Below are 24,842 nucleotides of genomic sequence, written 5' to 3'. Positions count from 1 at the left end.
TCAGCTTGACTCCACAGGGTGGGAGAGGCAGGCTTGGGGAGTGGCTGGAGTAGGCCTGAAAAGTTTGGGCTTTAGGGCTTCCTGCCTGCCTCCCCACACAGGCCTTAAATTGAACCCCAAGTCCCCTTCCTGCACCTCCCCCCAGCCCAGGGCTGGGCTGCTGCAGTTGACTTTGGGCTGGGTCCCCTCCCTGGAATGTCTATGACAGAGATTATCTGGAAGGCTGCCTGCCTGGGGCTGAGAAGGGCAAACAGGGGAGGTGAGACTTCAGAATGGAGGGGGCTCACCTGCCTCTCCTGGTAGGCTGGGGGACACTGAGTGAGGTCTAGTGCAGGATAGTGCCCTGCCCCGGCCCTGGCCCGGGCCCTGCCCCCACCCTCAGTGGAAGCTGGAAGCACAGCTCCTAGAACACAACACTGGACTAGCAGGACCCAGGCCCTGCTGCCTGGTTTAGCCACCAGGGGGCAGTGCTGGGCTCCCGGCTCAACGGCCGTCTGCTCTCTCCACCTCTGCCCTGGGCTTTTGTCTCTGCTCTGTCCTGCCTCCCTGTCATCTCTGTCTGCCTGTCTCTTTGAATTTTGAGCCAGTCTCAGACTTCAGAAATGTTGCAAATACAATGCAAAGAACTTGTTTTCCTGAGCTGTTTGCGAGCGAGTTGCTGACACAGTGCCCTACCACCCCTACATGCTTTCCTAATTTTCCTACGAGGACTTTCTCCTACCTAACCCAACCCAGCCATCAAAGTCAGGGACCTGACATTGACACATGGCTACCGTCTTGTCCTCAGACCCCACTGAGGTGCAGCCAGTTGTCCCGATGATGTCCTTTATGGACATGGGAAGAATCCAGTTCCAAGTCAGCCCCTGCATTTGACTGTTGTATCTCTTTAGACTCCATTGGTCTGGAAATCTCAGTCTTTCCTTGACTTCTGTGACCTTGTCACTTTTGATGATCACAAGCCATTTAATTAGTAGACTGTGCCTTGATTTGGGTTGGTCTGATGTTTCCTCATGATTAGATTCAGCTTGTGTCTCTTTGGCAGGAACATGGCAGACATGGTGTCCTGTTCTCCAAGCATCCCCTCTGTGGTGCACGATTTCCATTCATCGCATTACTGGTCGTGTTTGCTTTGATCCCTTGATTAACGAGTAGTCTGCCAGGCAGAGTTACTTTTTTCCCTTTTGTAATTTAGAAGCGTGGCATGGCGAGGTGCTTTGAGATTTGTGAATCTTCTCTTTCTCATCACACTTTGAATTTTTTCACTTAGTTTACATATTGGCCTGGACTAATTTAAGCCACTACTATCATTCTGTATTATGATGCTCAAATCTGCCCAGGTTTAGCCTTTGGGGGCCCATTTGAGCTGGCGCCTCTGTCCTTTTGTCTGTCTGCCCCTTTGATTCTCTGGTTGCCTTTATAGTCTCTGTGTTTCTGTCTAATTTTGATTATTCTCTGTGTGTGCTGGTTCGTCTCTGCCTTTATTTGCCTCTGCCTTATCTGGGTCTTCTTTTCTTCCTCTCTGACTCTGTTGCTTTTCTCCCTCTTTCTCTGTCTCTCTGTCTTTCTCTGTGTCTGTCTCTCTGATTCTTTCTGTTTCTGTCTCTCTCTCCCTCTCTCTCTCTTTGCCTCTTTGTCTCTCTGGCTTTCTGTCTCTCTCTCATTCTGTCGGTTTTTCTCTCTGTGTCTCTTGTGGTTCAGCCTCTCTCTGCCCCAGACCACTGCAGTGTCTTCCGAGAGGAGTCCTGGACAGGCTGGGTTTGTGGGAGGCTGCCTCCCTTCCTCCTCTGAACACACAAGTCGCCCCCTCCAGCCCCTGTCCCAGAGGCTCTGGAGCAGGGTCCAAGGAGGGACACTTGGAAGAGAAGAACCCTCCCCCGGAACGGCAGGGTCTGTCATCAGCTGTGTCTCTGTGTGTGGCTATGTGTGTAGAGGGGGGTCAGGAAGCTCTGTGCCTGGGAGAGGGAGAGAGCGAGGGAGCGGCCAATGTCTGCACTCTGCTGGCCCCTGCCGCCGAAGCCGGGAAATGAATCGGGTTGGACGCCACGGTGAGGTGCCTTGGAGAGGCGTGGTGCCTTCGAGCAGGGACAGCTTCCTGGGGCGTCCTCCAAACGGGGAGCGCCCCCAGCCTGTGCCTGGGCTGAGGGCCGCAGATGGGAGGAGGGGGTCCTAAGCCATGTGGGGGCAGGGCTTTGCGGCTTAGAGTGCGTTCCTATACGTGGTTACCAAGGACAGACTGTTGGGGCTTGAGGGTGTGGGGCCCAACCTTGCGCTGTCCAGAGTGGGAAACCGAGGCCTGTGGTAGCGGTGGGCGGTGACTGGCCCAGGGGCTCACGGCCGGTCAGACCCAGAGAAGGCTTGGACTGCCTGCCCGCCTCTCATCTCATGTGTGTGGTGGGCTAGTTTTATTTATTATTTATTTATTTATTTATTTTTATTTAAAAAAATTTTTTTAAAAGATTTTATTTGTTTGACAGAGAGAGACACAACGAGAGAGGGAACACAAGCAGGGGGAACAGCAGAGGGAGAGGGAGAAGCAGGCTCCCCGCTGAGCAGGGAGCCCGATGCGGGGCTCGAACCCAGGACCCCGGGATCATGACCTGAGCTGAAGGCAGATGCTTAACGACTGAGCCACCCAGGCGCCCCATAGTTTTAAAAAGGAGATTTAACAGAGCAATATTTTCATAATGCAAAGTGATGGCATTGTAAATAAATAAATATTTATTTATAAACACTAATATTTATATTAATAAATAAAATAAAAATAAAATGGCAGAAGGCTTCTGGGCTGGGGCTGGAGGTGGTAGCGAGGGGGTGAGGGGGAATGGGGGGCACGTGGGTAAAAAGGCTAAGGACTATCACCAGTAGAACGGATAAAGGAAGCAGCTACTTTCACACGTGGGCTACCACACGCAGCGAAAAGAAAGAGCAGCTCTCCGGGCAGCCGTGTGGATGAATCCCACGGATGAACCCCGGGCGACAGAAGCCGGACGCAGGGGTACGGCCTGCTCAGTGAAATTTCAGACTCTGGCAAGACGAATCTTTGCTGATAGAAGTCACAATAGTATTGGGGCGCCTGGGTGACTCAGTTGGTTAAGTGTTTGACTTTTTTTTTTAAAGAGATTTTATTTATTTATTTGAGAGAGAGAGAGAGCACAGAGGGAGAATGAGAGGGAGGAGCAGACTCCCTGCTCAGCAGAGAGCCCGATGTGGGGCTCGATCCCAGGACCCCGAGATCATGACCTGAGCTGAAGGCAGATGCTTAACCGACGAGCCACCCAGGCGCCCCGTGTCTAACTCTTGATTTCGGCCCAGGGATTGAGATTGAGCCCCGCATCGAGCTCTGTGCTCAGCGCGGTCTGCTTGGGATTCTCTCTCTCTCTTTCTCTCCCTTTGCCCCTCCCCCTCTCGAAACCCCCATAAATAAAATAAATAAATAAAATCTTAAAAAAAAAAAGAAGTCACAATAGTATTTACCTTAGGGGGATATTGACTGGGATGGCCATGGGAGAGCCCTCTGGGGTGTGGTGACATGGTGTATGTTTGTAAAATTGTTATTGAGTAAGCCATTTAAAATCAGTGTCCCAGTGTGCTGACCCACCTAAGTGTCGGAGTCTGGGTCACACTCAGCTCTCTTTCCTGGGGCACCTCCTCCCAGAAATGGGGGCTCAGGCCTGTCACCCCTGAAGGGGCTCTCACCTCTCGTTTTCCCCAGTCCTGGCCCACTTCTCCCCGAGTCCCCCCAGCTCCTTCCCCAGCCTTCTGCCCAGGCCTGATCACTGTGCCTCTCCCCCCACAGCCAGAGGATCTGGAGGCCCCCAAGACTCACCACTTCAAGGTGAAGACCTTCAAGAAGGTGAAGCCCTGTGGTATCTGCCGTCAGGTCATCACCCGGGACGGTTGCACCTGCAAAGGTGAGTAGCTGGTCAGGCTACGGGAGATGGGGAGCACGTCATGGTGGGAAGGAGGTGGCCTGGGACCTGGGCAGATGTCCTTGGGGTCCTGGCCTGGGGCCAGGTTCTCACGTGGGGGTTGATGCTGAGCACACCAGATGGCAAGCTCGTGGGTGTGTATGGATGGTACATGATGACAGGTCGTGGGTGGCATGGAGATGGCATGTAGCTTGTGTGTGGATGATATGAAGAAGGCATGCGGATGGCATGTGGAAGGTGTACGGCTAGTGGTTTGTGGTGTGTGGATGGTCTGTGGTTGGCATGTACTGAGTGTGTGCGTGGCGTGTGGAGGCTGCATGAGTGGGGCGTGCTGGCCCGTGGATGTCATGTAGTTGGCATGTGGATGGGGCGTGTGGAAGGTGAGTGGGTGCTGTGTGGCGGTCATGTGGGTGACACGTGGAGGTCCTGGGATTGGCATGTGGAGGGCACGCGGAAGGTGTGTGGGTGGCGTGTGACTGGCACTGGGAAAGACACCACATTTAGGGGTGAGTTTAAGAGGCCCCAGGTCAGACTGGAGGGAGGGCCTGGCGGCTGCTGGGCTTTTTCAATCACTATTCTCGTGTGCTTCTCACCCGGCCTGGGGTTCGGCTGTCCCTGCTGCCAGAGAAGTCGGTGTCTTGGCCCAGGTCACACAGTAAAATCAGCAGGAGGCCCCTGCGCCTAATCTTGGTGGCTGACATCATCCTGCCACCCAGCTGTCCCACCAGATGCCTTCCTCTCCCCCGCCACGTCCCGTCAATCGCCAGGGCCCCCCAATATAGTTTGAGTCCCTGAGCTTCTCCACAGCCTATTCAGGCTGCTGGCTTCTCTCGCCTGGAGGGCTGACTGTAGATCCTTTTCCTCCTGACCCACCCCCTCCGATCCACTGTCTCACCAGCTCCCAGCGGGACTCCACGCACACCTAGTTCGGCCGTTCCCTGGGTACAGCCTTGCGAGTGCCCCTGCCCTCAAGACAGAGCACCGCCCCCTTCCTGTGGCTGTGAGGCCCGGCCTCCACCCCTTGCCAGCTCTCTGACCCATCTACCCCTGTCCCCCAAGTCCATACTCAGCCCGGCTGCACCCGGCTCGGCTCTCGAGTAGGCCAAGTGTGTCAAACATGCCAAAGGGGCCGGGCTCTCTGTTGCCCTGGGCCTTGACTCACGTGGCTCTACCTGGACTTCGCTCTCCTCCCCTCTCCCCTGCCGAAGTCTCAGTGGGTGTGGGAGGGCAGCCTAGGGAGTAATCATCAAAGCACTTCGTATCAAAGCACTCACATGGCTCTCCTGCAGTGCTCACAGCATGGGGGGGGGGGCGGCCTGTGTCACCCTCGCTTTACAGAGGAGGAAAGGAGGAAACTGGGGCGCAGAGTCGTTAAGACTCTTGCTAAGGCACACAGCTGGCTGGGTCCCAGCGGGGCTGTCAGGGGGTGTGCTCTCTGGGGGAGGGAAGTCTTCCTAGACAAGGACTTTCAGCGGCATGATGGAGTGGGGAGTGGGTGTGGATGGGAGCGTGTGAGTGTGTCAAATGTGCGTGTGGAGGATATTCTAGGCACGTCCTGCTCTGGACAAAGGGTAGAGGTTAATTGTCCTTCACTGAAGAGCTGGGATACCCAGACGGAGTTTAGGCGGCCAACAGGGACTTCTGCAGTACCCATATCCGCCGCATGGTGTCACGCTCCTCCCAAGAGGTCTGGCTGGGACAGGTGGTGGGTCAGGGTGAGAGCTGGGAGGAGTCAGGCCCGAATTGCTGGGCGCGGGGTCACCGCCCCACCTGACCCCGCCCCATGAACCTGCTGAAGTTAGCCCCTGAGCCTCCCCCCAGTGCCTCCCCTCCTTCCCCAGTGTGCCTTCCCTTCACCCCAGTAACCACCAGAGGCAGCACAGGGGTGGGATAGAAGGAAGTCCCAGCACTCACTGTGTGACCTTGGGCACATCTTTGGCCGCATGTTCTGTGATGGTCTGTGGTCCTGGGTTCCCCAGTTGACCTGGCTTGAGGGCCTGGGTTGAGGAGGGGATGTGACCTCCTGGGAATGGAAGGCTCCCAAGGTGAGACACGGGTTTTCCCTGGTTGGGAGCCTGGCCCTGCCGGTGTGAACCAGAGTGGAGGTCATGTGGCCAGTGGGCTGTTGGGCTGGTTTGGCAGCTCTGAATGAGTTACTGAGAAGTGGGAAGAAAGCCAGGACTGAAGTCCAAAGGCACCACTAGGTGTCAGGACTGGGCCATGGAAGGGCTGGGGCGGGTGGAGGGGGGCAGCAAGGGAGGATTGAAGACTCCCAGCTCTACAGGCTATGGTGTGCCTTCTCAGCAAGATCGTCGGGGTCACCAGGCCTGAGGTCAGGGTTGGGGCCACTGGGCTTACTGGTGGGAGATGCGGCAATGAGCCAACTCTCTGTGCTTTGGAACCAGGAGGTGGCACGAGATGGATAGATGCCCTTATCCATCCATCCATCCATCCATCCAGGGCCACCAGGTATGGGTTGTTGCTCCCTGGTGAAGGGGGTGATTGTGGACTAAAATCCAGGTCATATTTTGTTCGCCAAGCCCAGGGTTTGCTGTGCTCTCTGGTTCCTTTAACGGGCTTCAAGTCTGGGGTTACAGCATGGATACCCTCTGGATTTGTGGCTGGGGGGTAGGGGGGCAGGGTGAATGGAACAGCAAGGCTGTGAATTCAGTCTCCACGGGGCTTGCAGTGCTGAGGGAATTCCTGCAGGCAGGGGCGGTGAGGACACTTTCCTAGATCTAGAGAAACTGGGCCACTTGTCTTTCTCCCTCCGTCTGACCTGCTCTGTAGCTCGGACAGTTTTCTGCTCCCCGCCTTCCCGCATTTCACTGTTTAATGTAATGTGGCTGGAGGGGCAGGGTGGGAGACAGGGGTGGGGAGAGGAGTCAAAGAGCCCAGGGCCTGGTCTGGGAGACTCATAGATGGACCGTGCAGACAATGAACTAAGGTGGCGGGACATTCAGGCGTAAATGTGACTGATAAACAGGCCAAGAGGTCCTGTGAGACAGCTACCAGTCTTCTCCTTCGCTGAGCCTGTCTCCTCCTGTGCCCCATGCAGTTAACAATAAACCCTGTCCTGCGTCCCTGGGGGGGTGGTCATTGTGAGGAACACAGAGGTTCTGTGTGTGGCTATAACACGAACACTAGTGTTAGGGACTAAGGCTCCATGTGGGGGAGACGGACAGATGAGACAATGGGGGGAGAGGAGGCCCCGGGCCTTTGTTAGGGGTCCTGTCTCTGGCCCTGCCACCCACAGGCTGTGTGACCTCAGATAAATCATGTCTCTGCTCAGGACTCAGTTTCCTCAACTATGGAGGAGGGGCTGGACCAGGAATGCTCACCGAGGCCCAGACGCGGGTGGGTGGGTGGGGGTCTGGAAAACTCCCTTGTTGGAGTCTGTAAAGGCTTGATAACTCGGCCAGTGGAGGCTGCCCCTTCACCTCCCGCATACACACGTGCATCCCTCTGATGATCGTGAACTGAGCCCCGTCTGGGCTGGATGCGGTGCCAGGTACCGGTGCCAAGATCCAGCCCCTGACCTGGGAAGACAGACATACCATCAGACAGTCATAGAACGTGGTGGCAAAGCTGACACAGAGGTGTGTGTGAAAGGTCATCTCTGACTTAGCAGAGATTTTCCTGTCAGGCTTCATCAGGGAAGGCATATGTAGGCTGGGTCTTGAGGGGTGTGTAAGAGTTCCTTCATTCAAACAGTGGGTTTCCCAGAGATTCTTGGGGTGGAGCTCTAGGGAGTCTAGAGCTTTGCCAAAGGGCCCTAGCCTTCTGCTACACTGAAACCCAAGGGAAGAAACCAGAATGCCAGATCAAGAGCCCAAGGGCTGCCATCTGGGTCTGGATTTGGGGGCTAGGCTTAGACTACTTCCCTTCTCAATGCCTCTGATCAGCCTAGAAGGTAGGGAAGTGGCCTGCAGTTTCCCCAGAGTGGGATGCACTTGGGAAAGAGAATTAGGCTCTCAATGGGACAAAACTACCCAGAAGCCCTTACTGGTTGAATTTGGGGAAACCTTGTTTCAGGGAGCTCTTTGTCCTCTGTTACTTCACTGGGGATCCCAGCTTCTACCCTCTGTCTGAGGACCTTTTTGGAGTCAGCCTAGTAGAGTGGGAAGACCCTGGGTTCTAGTGCTGGCTTGCCATGGCCCAGCTGTGTGAGCTTGGGTGAGAAACTTAACCTCTCTGAGCCTGGCTTTCCCATTTCTCTAAAGGACGGATTGGACTAAGATCAGAGGCTCTAAACTGTCATCCAGAGGAACTGTAAGGTTTTTTTGGAGGTGATTCAGGGGCCTGAGAAGGTAGGAAAAAGAAGAAACCTAAGGGGAAAGGCTTGAGGGGTTGGGACGTTGGAAGCCTTGCCCACTTTAATCAGAACAGTTCTGGTTTTAGGAGTTAAATATATCAGGAGGCAGGGTGGATGGTGGTCTTGCACTTAGCCCCGACGTCCCAGATTCCTATCCCAGCTCTGCCCCTTACTAGTAAGAACTTGAGCAGAGTGTGTCACCTGTACGAGCCTCAGGCACCTTTCCTTTAAAATGAGACACATAGCACACCTCCCTCCTCAGGTTACTTTGGGGGTTAAATGAGATAATATGTATACATAAAGGGCTCAGAACAAGCTTTTAGTAAAAGTTAACCAAGATCACTGAGGTTCCACATAAGAGTCCATCTTCATGAAAGTTTGAAAACCACTGGATGGGAACATCTAGAAGGTTTCCTCTTGCTTGAACTTCAGAGCCACACAGCGCCCACAACCCCGGGCCATCCCCTGAGTTACCTTGTGTTACTTGAGGTACCCCAGAGAAACAGAACCAACAGGATGTATGGATGGATGGATAGATAGGTCGGTAGGTAGTTGATGGATGGATAGACAGATAATTTATTTTAAGGAATTGGCTCATACAATTATAGAGGTTTGGCAAGTCCAAAATCTGTTGTCAGGCTGCAGACCCAGGGAAGAGTTGCAGTTCAAGTTCAAAACCAGTTGCTGGCAGAGTCCCTTCTTGCTTGGGGAGATCAGTCTTTGTTTTATTTAGGCCTTCAACTGATTGGATGAGGCCCACCCACATTATGGAAGTTAATGTGCTTTACTCAAGTCTGTTGATTTAAATGTTAATCTTATCCACAAAAACCCCTTCACAGAAACATCTAGAATCATGTTGAACAACTATCTGGGTATGATAGATAGTCTACCCGAGCTGACACATAATATAAACCATCACACACCCCCAAGCCAGGCCATGGAGATAAGCAGGGCAGGGAAGGGCTGTGAGGTGGTGCGGGCAGGTGGGTGGCTGGGCCAGTCTGTCTGCCAGCTGGGGAGAGGAGCTGAGGCCCACTGCGGGTGTGGGCGGTTCCTGCTGGGGTCAGGTGCACACCGAGGCTATGTGCTCATTTTCCGAGCCGAGGCCAGGAGGAAAAGGCCATTTAGATCCCAACAATGTTAGCTTCCTGTGTTCCCGGGAGGGCAGGAAGCCACCTCAGGATAGAATCCCAGCAGCCCAATGAGGCGGGAGCTGGCTCAGGGCTGGGGTTGGGGGTGCAGTTTTCTACCCCAGCAGGTAACCTATGGACCCCTCCACACTATGGGGTTCTTAGCTCCACCACGGGGTGGGCCCTGCTGGGTGGGGGGCCGTGTTGACACCCATGGGCAGAGATGAGGCTCCTGGGGCTCCATTGAGCTTTGGTTTGGCAGGGTCCCTCCCTAGGGGGCTTCATCTTGCGGGGTTACTGGCTTACGAGGCCACTGCCTTCTGCGGGAGCTGGGGCAGGCCACGGTCCGCTCAGGTGGGGTGGATCCTGGGATGTGTGTCTGGGGAGGACTCAAGCGCACAGCCCAGGAGGATGGGACGGCTGATGTTTTCCTGCCCATGTCCCCCCATGATGAGGAGCTGTACCTTGTGGAGTGGACATCCCTGTCAACCGCAGGCTGGGCGTTTCCCCCCCAGTGTCCAGGATGCGTTCAGGGTTGGAACCTGGGCCTCCCCTCCTTTCTTTGTCGGAGGGAGGAGGAGGCAGGTGGTGACCGGTGGAGAGACCAGTGGGGTGCCACAGGCTCTCACAGCCGGGAGAGAGCTTGAGGGCCATCTGTTCCGGGGCTCAGGGCTGAGGCAGGCAAATGAGTGAGTCAGTGGGGCGTGATGGGGACCAGAGAGTGGGAACGACTTGCTTCAGGTCACACAGCTGTATGATGGCACTCAGGACTAGAACCCGGTCTCCTGACCAGGAGATGGGGGTTCTCCGGTAGAATACCAGTAATACAGAATCAGACGGTGCTGATACCAGCTACAGCTTTCTATAGAGCATGCTCAGGGCCAGCCACTTATATGAAGTCAGTCAACTCTCACAACCCTGGGAAGGAGGTGTTACTATTGCCCCCATTTTATAGATGAGGAAATGGAGGCTCAGAGTGGCTACATAACTGGTCCCGGATCACAGAGCATGACCGGCATCTGAGCTGAGAGCCAGTCTCCATGTAGCCAGGGAGGTAAGCGGGTAGATGGAGAGCAGGACCAGGCTGGGTAATAGGTGGTGTTTGTACTGAGGCACTCAGAAGGCACTGACCATGGTCCACACTGGCCCTCTTCCAGCAGGGGCTGGGGCTGAAAAGTGGGGCTCACCCACCCTCTCTTGTGTCCTTTCCATTGCCCCAGAACATCAGCTGTGGTCCCAGTGGTTTAGGCTGGGAAGAATTCTTCCAGTTTTAAATTTACGCCACATTTGTTCAGCCCCATCTGTAAGTCAGACCCTGTGCCTGGAGAAGGGGCAGGATACAAAGCTGCCAGGTTGAACAGGACCTCAGTGGGAGCACAGAGCAGGGAGTGATCATCTTTGAATGCCTGATTATTCAGGGAGGGGCATTTTGAAATAGGCCTTGGAGGATGTATATGAGTTCACCATTTCAGACCTACCAGATTCAATGTCCTTTTGGGGAGTTCAGTGTGGCAGATCTCTTGGGGCACTGGCTGGAGGTGGGGGCAAGACCAGGCCAAGCAGGGCCTTGTAAGCATACTGAGGAGTTGGACAAGACAGTTCTAAGCAGGAGTGTAATGTGATCAGTTTGCACTTGAGAATGGTCTGTGGCTCTGGATTAAAGGGGGGGCAAGGCTGGAGGGGAGACAGGGCCCAGGGAAGGATAATTGGTCTGAACTGGTGCAGTGGTGGGGGGCTGGCAGGAAGGGGGAGATTTGACAGCCTCTTTGGAGTTACTTTCTGGGGCAGGATGACTAATTGCTTGGTAGGGGAAGGAAAGGGAAGAAGGAATTCCAGAAACGAGCATGCCCGTACCCAGGGAGCAAGGAAGGACCGAGGAGATGGCCTCTGGCCTCAGCGCCCAGCATCAGCCTTTAGCCTCTTGCTTTCTGCGGGATCCTGGGCTCTGGTTTCTGTGTTGGTTATCTGTAGCTACATAACAAATTTGTCCCCAAACTTAGCAATTTACAACAGATATGAAATTATGATCTCACGTTGTTTCTGAGGGTCAGGGTTTCACGCGTGGCTTCACTGGGTGGTTTGGACCCCGGGTCTCCCGTGAGTCGTAGTCAAGACGTCAGCCGGGGTCGTCATCATCAGAGGGCCTGACAGGGACCAGAGGATCCACTTGCAAGGTGGTTCGGTCATGCGTCTGCCAAGTTGGCGCTGGCTGGTGGCAGGGGGCCTCAGCTATTCGTCACATGGCCCTCTCTATAGCGCTGCTTGGGTGTCCTCATGATGTGGTAACTGGCTTCCCCCAGAGCCAGTGATCCAAGAGACTGGGGCTGAAGCCACAATGCCTTTGATGACTGAGCCTCAGGAGTCACACACCAGCAGTTCTACAATATTCAGTGGGCCACGTAAGCCAGCCCTATTCACTGTGGGAATGGATGACAGGAAGGTGTGCATCCAGGAGGCAGGAAACATTGGCTGCCACAGTTCCCCTTTCTGGAGCACATTTGAACGTGCCATGCATCTGGGAAGTGGGAAGCCTGCAGAGTGGCATGCCCAAGTTTCACATGACAGTAGGGGACCAGCCAGTTAGAGTAGGAAATACTGCCCCCTGGGGGAGACCAGAGAAGACCCCCTCCAGGGATGGGGCCCTCAGCGCAAGAGGGCCTCCCTGGGGCTGGGCGCAGGTGCTCCTAAGGTGTAACAATCCACCAGCGGAGCTGCTGGGAACCTGCCACTTGAGTGGACTTTGCCGAGCTTTTGTCTTCTGGGCTGGGCCGGCTTCGTCTGCTCCCCACTGGAGAGCTCTCAAGGGCACGCTCAGCATTCCAGCACACACGGAGCCCTCAGCTCGCTGTACTGCTATTGCCCAATGCCCTCCATCCAGGGGCATTTGTTGGACGTCTGCCCACTGTGTGACAGGCAGGGCTGCCCTGTATGGTCAGGCAGGCCGTTTGCTGCCAAGGGCGCCTCCCCGAGAGAGCACTGGAAGCAGCCACGCTTTGCTCTCCAAACCATGCACCCAGGTACAGAGCTGGGTCCGCCTGGAGAAAGGGCACCTTCTTGCCATTTCCACAGAGACGCTGTATTCAGCTGTGTGGCCAAGGGGCTGGTCTGCCCAAAGGGTAAGACATTTTCTAATTTGCACAAAGCTGCTGTTTGGTGTTGGAGGCCTGGATCAGAAACTGTTCTCACTACTGGGGATTTGTGTGAATGAGACAGGCATGCTCCCTGCCTTCATGGGTCTAGTGTAGGGAGATATACTATTCATAAGTGAGCAGGAATTACCCATGTTGACTTCAGACTGTGAACTGTATTAAGAAGGAAATTATCAGGGTGCTGCTGAGAAAGAATATTGGAGGTGCCTAATGTGATTTGGGTGGTCAGGAAAAGCCTCTTTGAGGAGATAGTTGGCTTTCAGTGGATTCTAGAAGTAGAAGAAGGATTTGGCTTGGTGAGCAATGGACAGCTAGGGTGAGGGAGAATGGTCCAGGCAGCCAGAACAGCAAGTGCAAAGGCCCTGAGGTAGGAAAGGATTTGGTGCATTCTGTGACCTGTCAGAGTATGCAGTACGATACTTGAGGGAGATGGGGTCCTGGCTGTCATTGTGCTGTTGGTATCTTGACTGGGGTTGGGAGACCCAGAGTGGACACTTAGGGAATGCCTTTTTGATGGATTATGAAATGTTGGGGGCAGGGTATGGCTCAGGGAAAGGCTGAGAGTGGGTTGGGAATGATTAAATGGGGGGTACACATAAACTCCAGGGGAGATCTTCAGTCAGGTACAACTCCTCGATCATTTATTAAGCTTCTACTGTATGTACCAGGTAGCAGGTACTGTGTAGGGAGAGAGAGAGAAGGAGCCATAGCTGTAGGGACCACGGTGGTGGGGGAAACGTGCTCTGTGTGGTGCTACCTGCGAGGAGGTAGGGAACAGTGAGGGAAGCCTCCAGAGGAGAGGCCCAGGACTTATTCCTGAAGGCTTGGGATTTGATTAGCAGAGGAAGGGGAAAGGTCCTTCTGTTTGGACGTAGTGGCACAGTGGGGCGCCTGCCTGGCTGGAATGGCCTTCCAAGCTCAGGCCACATGGCCTGAAGCTTTCTCAATTCCACATTCCAAGGCCAGGAAAGAAGGCATGGGGGTGGGGCTGGGGTGTCTGGAGGGGAGTTGCCATCCTGGGGTAGTGGGGGTGGGGTGGGGCGAGAGAAGCAGAAAGTCTAGACAGATGGGCATGACTTGACTTGAGTGGTCAGGGGTGGGTATGTCTTGGTGTGGCCACGGGTGGAGAAGTCCCTGAGCTGTCCTGGGTGGCTGGTGGGGTCAGGAAAGCCTTGCTTAGCAACAGCTGAGTCACAGGCCTGAGCTGGGGCCAGGACAAGGTTCTGGGAGAACAAGGTCCCAGGCAGGGCCGATGGCCAAGGTCGCATCCCAGACTTCCATTCCTACAGACCAATCAGAAGCCTTAGTATGGAGAGCCCTCTTTTGCAGCTCTGGGCCTCCATCTGCGCCTCAGTCTCCCCTTTTGCATTCTGCTGAGAATCAGGTTGACTCAAAGCCAGAAAGGGGTGGGATGAACTGTAGATTCAAGAGGCCAGTGCAGCTGGCTGTGGCCCAGGGCTGTGGCTTGCCAAGGCTTTGGGGTTGGGGCAGCTCTCCCCTGCCTCCCTGACCCCTGTTCTCTAACCAGTGCCCCTAACCCACTGGTCTCAGCAGCTAACAAGGTCAAGTCAGTGCAGAAGCTCAGCTCAGTAGACCCCCTCACCCCATCTGTGGGACCTGGTGGGAGGGGACCACCAAACCCCAGGGTGGAGGGCCCTGGGGGTGGGGCAGGCAGGGCTGGGACATTCCAGACTGAGGGAACCCCATAGGAAATTTGATTCCAGCTTCTGGTAGTGGGAGGGCAGATTTAAGTCTGCTGTGTGTGTGTGTGTGTGTGTGTGTGTGTTTCAAATGATGCACAATAAGTTTGTGAGCCTGTGTAAGCATCTATCCATGTGTCTGTGTCCAACGTCTGTGTCAGGCTGTACTCTGAGGGTGTCCCGTGAAAGTGTGTGTGTTGGTGCCCCTGAGTCAGAGGTTTCCCTCGGGCATAAGTGTGAATGTGTGTGAGGCTCTGTGTGTATTTATATGTGTATGTGTGCTTGTCTGGCCGAGTGAATGCGGATAGTGGTTATTGGTGAGTGTGTGTGTGTATGGGTGTAAACGTGTATGTGTGTGTGTACCGTACGGTCCTCTCCTGGACGGTAAATCGGGTCTGTGTGTCTCTCTCTGGGGGAGAGGGAGCGTGATCATGGTTCCTGGGGTGCCGGCTGCCTGCCTGCCTGGTGTGTATGTAAGGGGAGAAGGCCCCCCCCACCCCATTCCTTGGCGCGGCTGCCACGAGGCCTGGGTCCCTCTGCCCCTGGCAAGGATCCAGCGGGGGAGTCGGTCCCCCCCCGCCCCTCCCCCTGCCCCCCCCCACCTTCCCGCGCCCGCCCCAGGGGCTCGGGCAATGAGCGCTCGGCGCCTCCCCGACCCGCGGGTCCGCAGTCCCGGGCTTTCCCGCCCCGCAGGCCCCGGGGAGCTGCGGCAGCCGCCCCCCTTCGCCCCCTCCTCCCTCCGTTCCTCCGTCCCTCCTTCCCTCCTTCCCTCCTTCCCTCCCGAGCGCGGAGTGCGGGCGGGGGTGGGAGGAGATTTCGCCCGAGTTTCCATTCCATACCTCGCGGCTAAACTTTCTTTCTGTGTCGCCCTCTCGCAGTCTGCAGTTTCTCCTGTCATCCGAAATGCCGGGCCAAGGTAAGGGGCCGCGGGCCGGCTGGCTCCGCGGGGGGCTCGGGGGCGCGACCGGCTCGGGTCCGGGACGGGAGCGGGGGCGCCGGCGGGCCGGGGGCGGGGCCCGGGTCGTCCCCTGCCCCGCTCTTTGTTTATGCAAAGCTTCGGGGCCCAGGAGCGGGCTCGGGTCAAGGTGAAGGCGAGGGCCAGGGGTGGGGGGCCGCGGCGCGGGGTCTGGGCAGCTCCTGAAGTTGGCAGGCGGGGACCCGAGCTCCAAGGGAGGGGTCTTTGAAGGTATTTCCCTTAGTTGGGGGAGGGGGGCTGGTTGGGGGAATGGAGGAGGAGGGGGATGCATTTCAGTTATCCCGTGGGCTGCGCAGAGCCCTGGTTGGCCCAATTTGGGCAGTCTGGAAAAACTTGGGATGGGGGCAACGGCCGAAGGAGCCCGAGGGCGGGAAAACGGGATAGGTGGGGAAGTGGGGATGCGGTCGGAGGTCAGGGTTTCCCTGGGCATGGAACCTCCTGCAGGACCATCCCACTGTCTTTATTGGCCAGGTGGCACTTTGGTCCTCAGTTTCCCCATCAGTGTTTCAGGGCTGGTCTTGGTGAGAGGAAAACTGAGCAAGAAGCCAGAGGGGCTGCTGGGTCCTGGTTGGCAGGGCTGGCTGGAGTCCTGCTGCATCCTCTCAGGCCTGGACAGAGGAGTGATGGATCAGGAGCCGGCTTCTTGGAGTACTGGATTATGATGGTTTATTTGGGAGGGGAGCTGTTCTGTCAGATGGGCTCAGCTCTCTGGAGGTGGAAATGCCCTGCCTTACCTGCCAGTCTGTGCCCCCACCCCATGATGGCTCACCTTCTCCTCGCCCTCTCACCCCACCTTTGCTGTTCACACGTGATCTTTCCAGAAGGAGTTCAGTGAATGGAAGAAGAGGGGAGGAGGTTTCAAAAGGATGCACTGAACAGTGGAGGCCCAGTATCTGGTGCATCTCATGCTCTGCTTCTTTATTTGCTGAATGACTTTGGGCAAGTCATGTAACCTCTCTGAGCCTCTGTTTCATCCTCAAGGGGATGGGAATAAGAAAAGGTTATTATGAAGATGAAATGGGATAATGTGTGTGCAAGTGCCCAGTACAGTGCCTGACATAGGTAGGTGCTCAAAAACATAGTGATTGGTTATTATCAGTTGGTAGCTCCAAAAGCCAAGTATTATTCTGGAGAAGGGTGCTCATGGAGCAGACAGATCTGTGAGGGAATCCACTTCCTCTGGGTGACCGTGCTCAAGCCAAGTACGCAGCCTTGCTGGGGGCATCTCCCCATCGGTAAACTCCAGGTAGGAGTGCCCTCCTAGCAGAGGTGCAAAGGGCCTGGCTCAAATGGGCACACCTGGACAGCTGCTGCCCCTCCCATCACCTTCTGCTTTTCTGGCTCTCTCAGCCTTGTCTCCTTCAGGTGGGAGTGGGGGGGGGGGCGAGTGAGTTTCTGCTTCTCCCTCCATCTCCCTCCTTGTTCTCTTCATCCAGAGCGGAGCTTCTCCACCCTTAACCCCAGAGGCGGCATCTTCTCGCTCCTCCTCCGTCTACTCCCTTCCTCTCTTCCTTTCTGCACCTGCTTCTCTTAATAACAATGAATGTTTGTACAGCGCTTCAGGCTTTAGAAAGCACTTCAGTGCATTATCTGATTTTATTCTTTTAATTCCATCACAGCATAAAGTAGGCTGAAAGATCCCATTGTTTTACGAATAAGGAAACTGAGGCACTGAGTGAATGACTTTCCTAAGGGCTCCTGGTATAATTCCTCACCCTGTCTTTGTCCCTGGGCCTTTGTGCTTCCTTCTAAATATCCCATCTTGCCGATGTCCCTTAATCCTTGCCTACCCCTCCCCCTTTGCTTTCCATCTCTTGCAGCAGCGGATGCCTTCAGAGAGGATAAGGGCACGAACATACTGGCAGTGGAGGGTCTAAGTCTGGGTGAATGGGGGCTGAGGGAGGTCAGGAGGTGTGACCCAAGAGGGTTTCTTATTATATAACAGCCTCTGTGGATGACAGAGGGATGCCAAAGATGACTTCTGGGGGCATAGCCTGCCTGGCAATTCTTAGAAATGCTGGGGGCTCAGAATCCACCAGGCTGTGGCAAAATCCTGCTCTGCCTAGCCCTGGAGGACAACCCAGAGGGTAGAGGTGGACTGGCAGGGCACGGCCAGACAGACAGAAGGAGCTTTTTTAGAGGATTTTCCTCTATAGGAAATGGGACCCACTGGTGGTGTGGGCTCCACCCAGCTGGCAAGTCTTTCCCCTAAAACCACAGCTCTTACTACTGCCCTGTCTTTTCCTCCTATTGGGAAGGGCGATGTGAGCCCCAGGACACACCACACAGCAGAGCTCTGTCCTCTAGATTTTGTAACCAGATCAACTTGGAGGTCATCTCATCCATCCCTTTACCTCTAGACAGGGCTCATTACACAAATGCTTATTGAGCTCTTTCCAAGGGCCAGACAGTGTTCTAGGTAAACAAGACAGATAAGACGTTTGCCCTCATGGGATTGACATTCTCCCGGGGGAGACAGACAATAAATAGGTAAACATGCTATGAAGGAAATGAGCTAAAGCAGCGGGTTAGAGAGTGATTAGGCTAACGTGGCCCAGGAAAACTTCTCAGAGGAAGTATTGCATGAGGTGAGACCCAGATGTTGATGTTACGTGATGATCTGGAAGATGGAAGAGCAAGTGCAAAGGCCCTCAGGTGAGATGAGCTTATGAAATGCTTGAAAGAAGGCCATGTCACTGGAGAATGGTGAGCCCTGGAGCGTTTTGAGCACATGGGACATGATCTGATCTGTTTTGAGAAGACTACTCTGGCCTTGGGCAGGCACAAGGGTAGGCTATGGAGATGGGCCAGTAGGCTACTGATGTTGCCCAGGTGAAGGAGGCTGGTGGCTTAGTCCGTGGTGCTCGCAGGAAAGGCAGTGAGAAGGGGCCAGGTCTGGGGTACATCATGGGGGTAGAGCCCAGGACTTGGCTGATGGATGAGATGTTGGGTGTGTGAGAGAGAATGGGCCCAAGGATGACTCCCAGGTTTTTGGCCAGAGTCACTGGGTGCACGTGGTTCCACTTACTGAGATAGATGGAGTGTGTGAGAAATTTCTAGGGAAGAAAGTGCCAAGATTTCTGCTTTGCTTGATTTCTTATTTCACAGCTCTTCTCCCACATACTGGGGATTTCTTGTGCATGTGTGTTCTCTCCTGTCCTCTCAGATTCAGCCCACGCTGATCATCCCTCTAGTGAGTGGATAGTTCTGGACACCTTAACATGCCACCTTCCAGACTGTTCTTGCAGCATGAACCCATGATCTGATCTGAGAGGGGCTATATTATTTACATATAGCAATATGATGTAACAGTCTACCCCCAAATTTAGTAGCTTAAAACAGCAACAAACATTTATTATCTCATATAGTTTCCATGGGTCAGAAATTTGGGAGTGGCTTGGCTGGCTGGTTCTGGCCTGGGGTCTCTCATGCGGTGGCGGTCAAGATGTCAGCTGGGGCTGTAGTTATCTGAAGGCCTGACTGGGGCTGGAGGAGCTGCTTCCAAGGTGGTTCATTCATGTAGCTAGCAACTTGGTGCTGGCTGTTGGAAGGAGGTCCTAGTTTCTTGCCACATGGCGCTCTCCATAGATCTGCTTGAGTGTCCTCACAACATGGTGGCTGGCTTCCTTAGGGTGGATGATTCAAGAGAGAGCAAGGTGGTAGCCACAATGTCTTTTATGTCCTCGCCTTGGAAGACAAACACTGTTATGTTTACAATATCCTATTGGTTGTATAGGTCATCCTCATTGACTGTGGGAGGGACCTATATAAAGACATGAATACTTGGAGGCAAGAATCAATGGGGTGGCCACCTTGGAGGCCAGCTACATAGATGCCCAGAGAGAGGGTGAGGTTGACCTTGCTCCTGGGCGGGGGGTGGTCCATGGGAATGGTGGGAAGGGCGGAGATGTAGGAATCAGACATACCCCTCTACCCATGCTGCCTTCCAGCTATGTGACCTGTGTTGTAGAGGAATAAATGCACCCCAGCACATAGTAGGCACCTTTCTCCTTTCTTGAACCATAGGTGGAGACTGGACAAGATCTTAGATATTCTATGCCCTGTTCTTTGCCACTGGGACCTGCTGGAGAGAAAATGCTCCATGCTGGTTGAGGAGGGGCCCCAGAGTAGATGTTAAAATACCTGTTTATTGCACAAAGGAGGGCTGAGAGGCTGCACCCTCAGTTTCTAGAATAGTGCCTGACTCATAGAAGGGGTTCCAATGAAGAAGTAAAGGAGTGGAATAAAGGAATGTTGAGGAACAAGAGGTTCCTATTTAGAGAGAGGCTGTGGAGTGGGGTGAGGGAGGACATGAGAGCAGGAGAGAGGGAGCAGCAAAATCATTTCATAATATCCTTCCAGAAAGCCCTCCGACCTTCTGACAGACACTCACACTCCACATAAGTTTAGTCGTTTACATTTTCTAGCGGGGGTATAACTCACGTACCATCAAGTACACACATCAATAAGTTTGTACCTGTATATGAACCAGATCAAGATCTAGAACGTTTCCAGCACCCAGAAGTGCCCTTTTGCGCCCCTCCAAGTCAGTATCCCCCAAAGGAAATTTCTAGTCTTACTTCTGCCATCACAGATTAGTTTTGCCTCTTTTTGAACTTCTTATAAATTGAGTCATACAGTATGTTTACTCTTTTTTTTAAATGACTTATTTATTTTACAGAGAGAGCACAAGTGAGCAGGGGGGAGGGGCTGAAGGAAAGGGAGAGGGGGTCTTAAGCAGACGCCGTGCTGATTGCAGAGCCTGACGTGGGGCTCCGTCTCATGACCTTGAGATCATGAGCTGAGCTGAAACCAAATGTCGATGCTTAACTGACTTTGCCACCCAGGGAGCCCTGTTTACTCTTGTGCCTGGCTTATTTCACTCAACATTCTGTCTGGGACAGTCATCCATGCCCTTGCATATTACAGCAGTTCATTCTTTTTGATTGCTATGTTGTATTCCAGCATATGAATAAAGCACAATTTGTTTATCCATCCCACGGTTGATTGCCATTTGGGTTATTTGCAGTTTGGGGCTATTATGAACAGATGTGCTATGAATCTTTAATCATCTGTATCTACACAGAACTTTGTGATATACAAAATGTCTTCATTCACCTCGGTTCTGTGGGGTGGGCTGGGCTCATGGTAGCCCCAATTTATAGATCCAAAACTGAGGCCTGGGGAGGGTAACCAACTTGGCTAAGGGCCAGTGGCTTTCTACATGATTCTGGCACTGCCCTGGGATCCATGGGTGGGGAGCAGGTGAGAAGAGAAGAGAGTGAGACGACTGAGAGCGGGGCTGATTTGGGCACTGGAGATGCACCACAGTGGATGGAAATGCCACCCTCCAGCTCCCCATTCCGAATCCCTTGAAGGAAGCAGTTCCAAGCCTCCCTTAGTCCCCACCCCTATGTCTCATGGGGTCCTTATCTGTCCCCAGTTGAGGATGAAAGTGGATGGTCCAGGATGTGTCTTCCACTTCTATTTCAGTATACACATGGTATGTATATACACGGCAGATTGTCTTCTGCTTTGTGTTTCTTCTCTCTCCCCTGCTATATGATTCCACAACCTCCAGGTGCATTTTATCTAGCTAGCTGTCATCTATTTATCTATTATTTTAAAGGAAACTTGTCATTTTAGAGTTGTCTTAGATTTACAGAAAAGTTGCAAAGATGATCCAGGGAGTACCCGTGTAGCCCACATCGTTTCCCTAATCCCTAATACATTTTTGAGAAACGCTTTTCTCGCTTCTGATTTGCCCCTTGTTTTAAAATAGCAGCTCCTTCCAGCAAAATGCTCATTTCCATTCCAGGTCAGATGCAGATTAAAGGAAGGTACCAGGCAGTTGCTGGGCAGCCAAATTGCCCACGCCTCAGCCTCCAGGCGGCTCCTACTCACCTCCTGCTTCTCTCTTTCTCTCCTACCCTCTTCCCAGACCCTGGCTCTTCCCTGTCCCGAGCACCAGCAATGACTTTGTCTCCTCCCTTGTACCAAAGGGGTTTAATCCCATCCTTTAAGCTTGAAAGGAAAGGAAATCCCATAATGAACCCCCACCTTTCAGTCATACGACACACCACTTTTCCCACTTTCTCATAAACACACCTGCAACCTTCCCTCGAGGTGTTGGAAACTTGGAGTATTCTCCTGCTCCCGTGTATAGCTGGACTGGGGGAGGCTCGTGGCCCCAGGACGCATGGGTTGTTCTTTGGCCTTGGAGGCAGAGTATTGTGTTTAAATCCTGATTGCATCCATAATTGGTTGTGTGACCTTGGGCAAGTTCCTTAATCTCTCTGAGCTCCAGTTCCCTCACCCATACCACGGGGATGATAGTAAGACCTATCTTGTAGGGCTCTCGTGAGCAGTGAGATTGATGACCCAACTATAATGCCATGTTTCAAGATCAAGGGGTCAAAAAGTCCCTCCATCCTTTTCCCCCCCACACCTGCCCCAGTCCTAAGCAACCACTAATTTACAGTCTCTACATATTTCCCTATTCTGGAAATTTCATATGAATGGAATAATAGAATGTATGGTTTTCATGATTGGCTTCTTTCACTTACCATAATGTTTGTAAGGCACATCCATGGCTGAATACTATTCCATCGTGGGAGTATACCACATTTTGTTTATCCATCCCTCAATGGATGGGCATGTGGGTTGTTTCCACCTTTTGATGGTTATAAATAATGCTGTCATGAATATTCATGTACAAGTCTTTCTGTGACAGTATGTTTTCATTTCTCTGGGGATAGAGTCAAACCTTGAACAACCCAGGTGCGAACCGCACAGGTCCACTTTATACACAGATTTTTACAGGACGGTACCGGAAATGTATTTTCTCTTCCTTATGATGTTTTTACTAACATTTTCTTTCCTCTAGCTTACTTTATGGTAAGACTACAGGATGTAATACATATACCACATAAAATATGTGCCGATTTCAGTTAAAAAATGTGTTAATTGACTGTTGATGTTATTGGTAAGGCTTCTAGTCAACAGTAGGTTGTTAGTAGTTAAGTTTTGGGGGAGTCAAAAGTTATATGGGGCTTTTCACTGCTCAGAGTGTTGGTGCCCCTAACCCCCTCGTTCAAGGGCCAACTGTATATACCTAGGAGTGGAATTGCAGGGTCGTACGGTAATTCTGCTTAACTTTTGGAGGAACTGCTAGATTGTTTTTCAAAGTAGCTTATATTAGTTTTCTAGGTCTGCTGCAACAAAGTACCACATACCCGTGACTTTAACCAACTGAGCCACCCAGGCGCCCATACCCGTGACTTTAAACAACAGAAATTTATTGTCTTATAGTTCTGGAGGCTGGAAGTCCAAAATCAAGATGTTGGTGAGCCACGCTCCTCTGAAAGATGTAGAGGAGATCCTTCCTTGCCTCTCCCTAGCGCCTGGGGGTTTGCTAGCAATCTGTGGCGCTTCTTGTCTTACAGAGGCATCTCCCCAGTCCTCCGTCTTCATATGGTATTTTCCTTGTATGTCTTCGCATCATCTTCCCTCTGTGTCTGCCTGACTCTGTGTCCAAATTTTTACAAAGACACCAGTCATGCTAGATTAAGGCCCACGACAAGAACCTCATTATAACTTGATTATCTCTGTAAAGAACCTACTTCCACATAAAGTCATGTTCTCAGGTACTGGAGATTGGGACCTCAACATATCTTTTTAGAGGGACACAATCCAGCTCATAACAGAACTGCACCATTTTCGATCCTCACCAGCAATGGATGAAGGTTATGATTTCTCCACATCCTCGTCGCTGCTTCTCCCGATTTTTTGATTATAGCCATCCTCGTGAAAATGAAGTGACATCTCATTGTGGTTTTGCTTTGATTTCCCTGATGACTAGTGATGCTGAGCATCTTTTCATGTGCTTATTGGTCATTTGTATATCTTCTTTGGAGAAATGTCTATTCAGATTCTTTGCCCACTTAAAAAATTGGGTTGTCTTTATTATTGAGTTGGTAATGTTGTTTATATGTTCACAATACAAGTCCCTTATCAGATATGATTTGAGCTATTTTGTTTCCCATTCTGTGGGTTGTCCTTTCATTTTATAGCACGAAAGTGTAAAATTTTGATACAGTCTGATTTATTATTTTGTTATGACTTTTGCTTTTGGTGTCATGCCTAAGAATTCATTGCCAAATCCAAGGTCATGAAGATTTGACCCTATGTTTTCTTCTAAAAATTTAATAGTATTGGCTTTTTCAGCTCGGTCTTTCATCCATTTTGAGTTATTTTTTTTAAAGATTTTATTTATTTATTAGAGAGAGAGAGTGTGAGTGCACAAGCGGGGGATGGGGTGGGGTGGAGGGCAGTGGAGAGGGAGAGGGAGAAGCAGACTCCCCGCTGAGCAGGGAGCCAGACTTGGGGCTTGATCCCAGGACTCTGAGATCATGTCACAAGCCAAAGGTAGATGCTTAACCCACTGAGCCACCCAGACACCCTGAGTTAATTTTTATATAGGGTAGGAGGTCAGGGCCCAACTGCATTCCTTTGTATGTGGCTAACCAATTGTCCCAAAACCATTTGTTGAAAAGACTGTTCTTTCCCCACTGATCTTGGCAACCCTGTCAAAAATCAATTGACTATGGGTGTGTGAGTTTATTTCTGGATTTAATTCTATTTCATTGATACATTTGGCTATCCTTAGGCTAGTACCACACCATTCTACTGTTGCTTTGTAGTAAGTATTAAAATTGGGAAGTGTGAGTCTTCTTTTTCAAGATTGCTTTGGCTATTCTGGGTCCCTGAGTTTTAGGATCAGCCTATCAATTTCTGCAAAGCAACCTGCTGCGATTCTAATAGGGACTGCATTGAATTTATCAATCAATTTGGGGAATATTACTCTCTTAACGATATTGAATCTTCTGAGCCACGAGCATGGAAAGTCTTTCCGTTAATTTAGATCTTTTTAAATTTCTTTCAACATGGTTTTGTAGTTTTCAGAGTATGTCTTATAAAATTTATTCCTAAGTATTTTATCCTTTTCAATGGAAGAAATGGAATTTCTTTAAATGGAATTGATTTCTTAATTTCATTTTCACGTTGTTCATTGCCAGTGTATACAAATACAACTGATTTTTGAACATTGGAGATTTATCCTGCAACTTGATGAACTCATTAGTTCTAATAGTTTTTAAATGGATTATTTAGGATTTTCTATATGTGAGATCATGTAATCTGTGAATAGAGATAGTTTCACTTCTTCCTTTCCAACCTGGATGTTTTTGATTTCTTATCCCCTTCATCCCCCCAATTGTCCTGGCTAGAACCTCCAGTTACAATGTTGATTAGAAGTAGTGAGAGCAGAAATCCTAATCTTGTTCTTGACTTTTGGGGAAAGCATGCAGTCTTTCACCATTAAGCATGATGATAGCTGTGGGTTTTTTTTTTTGTGATGCCCTTTGTCAGGGGCATTTCCTTCTATTTCTAGTTTGATGAGTGTTTTTTTAAATCAGGAGATATTGGTGGATTTTCTCAAAATCCTTTTCTGCATCTATTGAGGATCAAGTGGTTTTGTTTTTCTATTCCTTTGATATGGATGTATTATGGACTTTAATTATGGAACGTGATTATACTAGTTGATTTTCAGGTGTGAAAACAGTCCTGTATTCCTGGGGCAAAT

At 51.9% G+C, this 24,842-nt stretch overlaps 1 protein-coding gene across 10 annotated transcripts in view; it reads left to right on the top strand.

Annotated features, from left to right (window-relative positions):
• The window catches only part of TNS1 (tensin 1), a 201,537-nt gene that overhangs the window by 16,028 nt on the left and 160,667 nt on the right, over positions 1 to 24,842 (top strand). For 3 of the 10 annotated variants that reach the window (XM_078071309.1, XM_078071308.1, XM_078071303.1), the window contains exons 1-2: positions 3,811 to 3,911; positions 15,102 to 15,139. Coding sequence is in view for 2 of the 10 variants with exons in the window: in XM_078071304.1 (XP_077927430.1) it covers positions 3,797 to 3,911; positions 15,102 to 15,139 (153 nt within the window). In the remaining 8 variants the exon portion in view is untranslated. Of the gene's footprint in view, positions 1 to 3,796; positions 3,912 to 14,672; positions 14,689 to 15,101; positions 15,140 to 24,842 lie in introns of those variants that run through there. The other 7 variants (XM_078071304.1, XM_078071301.1, XM_078071307.1 and 4 more) reach the window with 5 other exon arrangements.

Source organism: Halichoerus grypus, chromosome 4 (genome assembly GCF_964656455.1).
Source record: "Halichoerus grypus chromosome 4, mHalGry1.hap1.1, whole genome shotgun sequence".
In the NCBI taxonomy this organism is placed as follows: domain Eukaryota; kingdom Metazoa; phylum Chordata; class Mammalia; order Carnivora; family Phocidae; genus Halichoerus; species Halichoerus grypus.
Note: the sequence above shows the minus strand (reverse complement) of the source record. Positions and strands in the feature narration are given on the sequence as shown.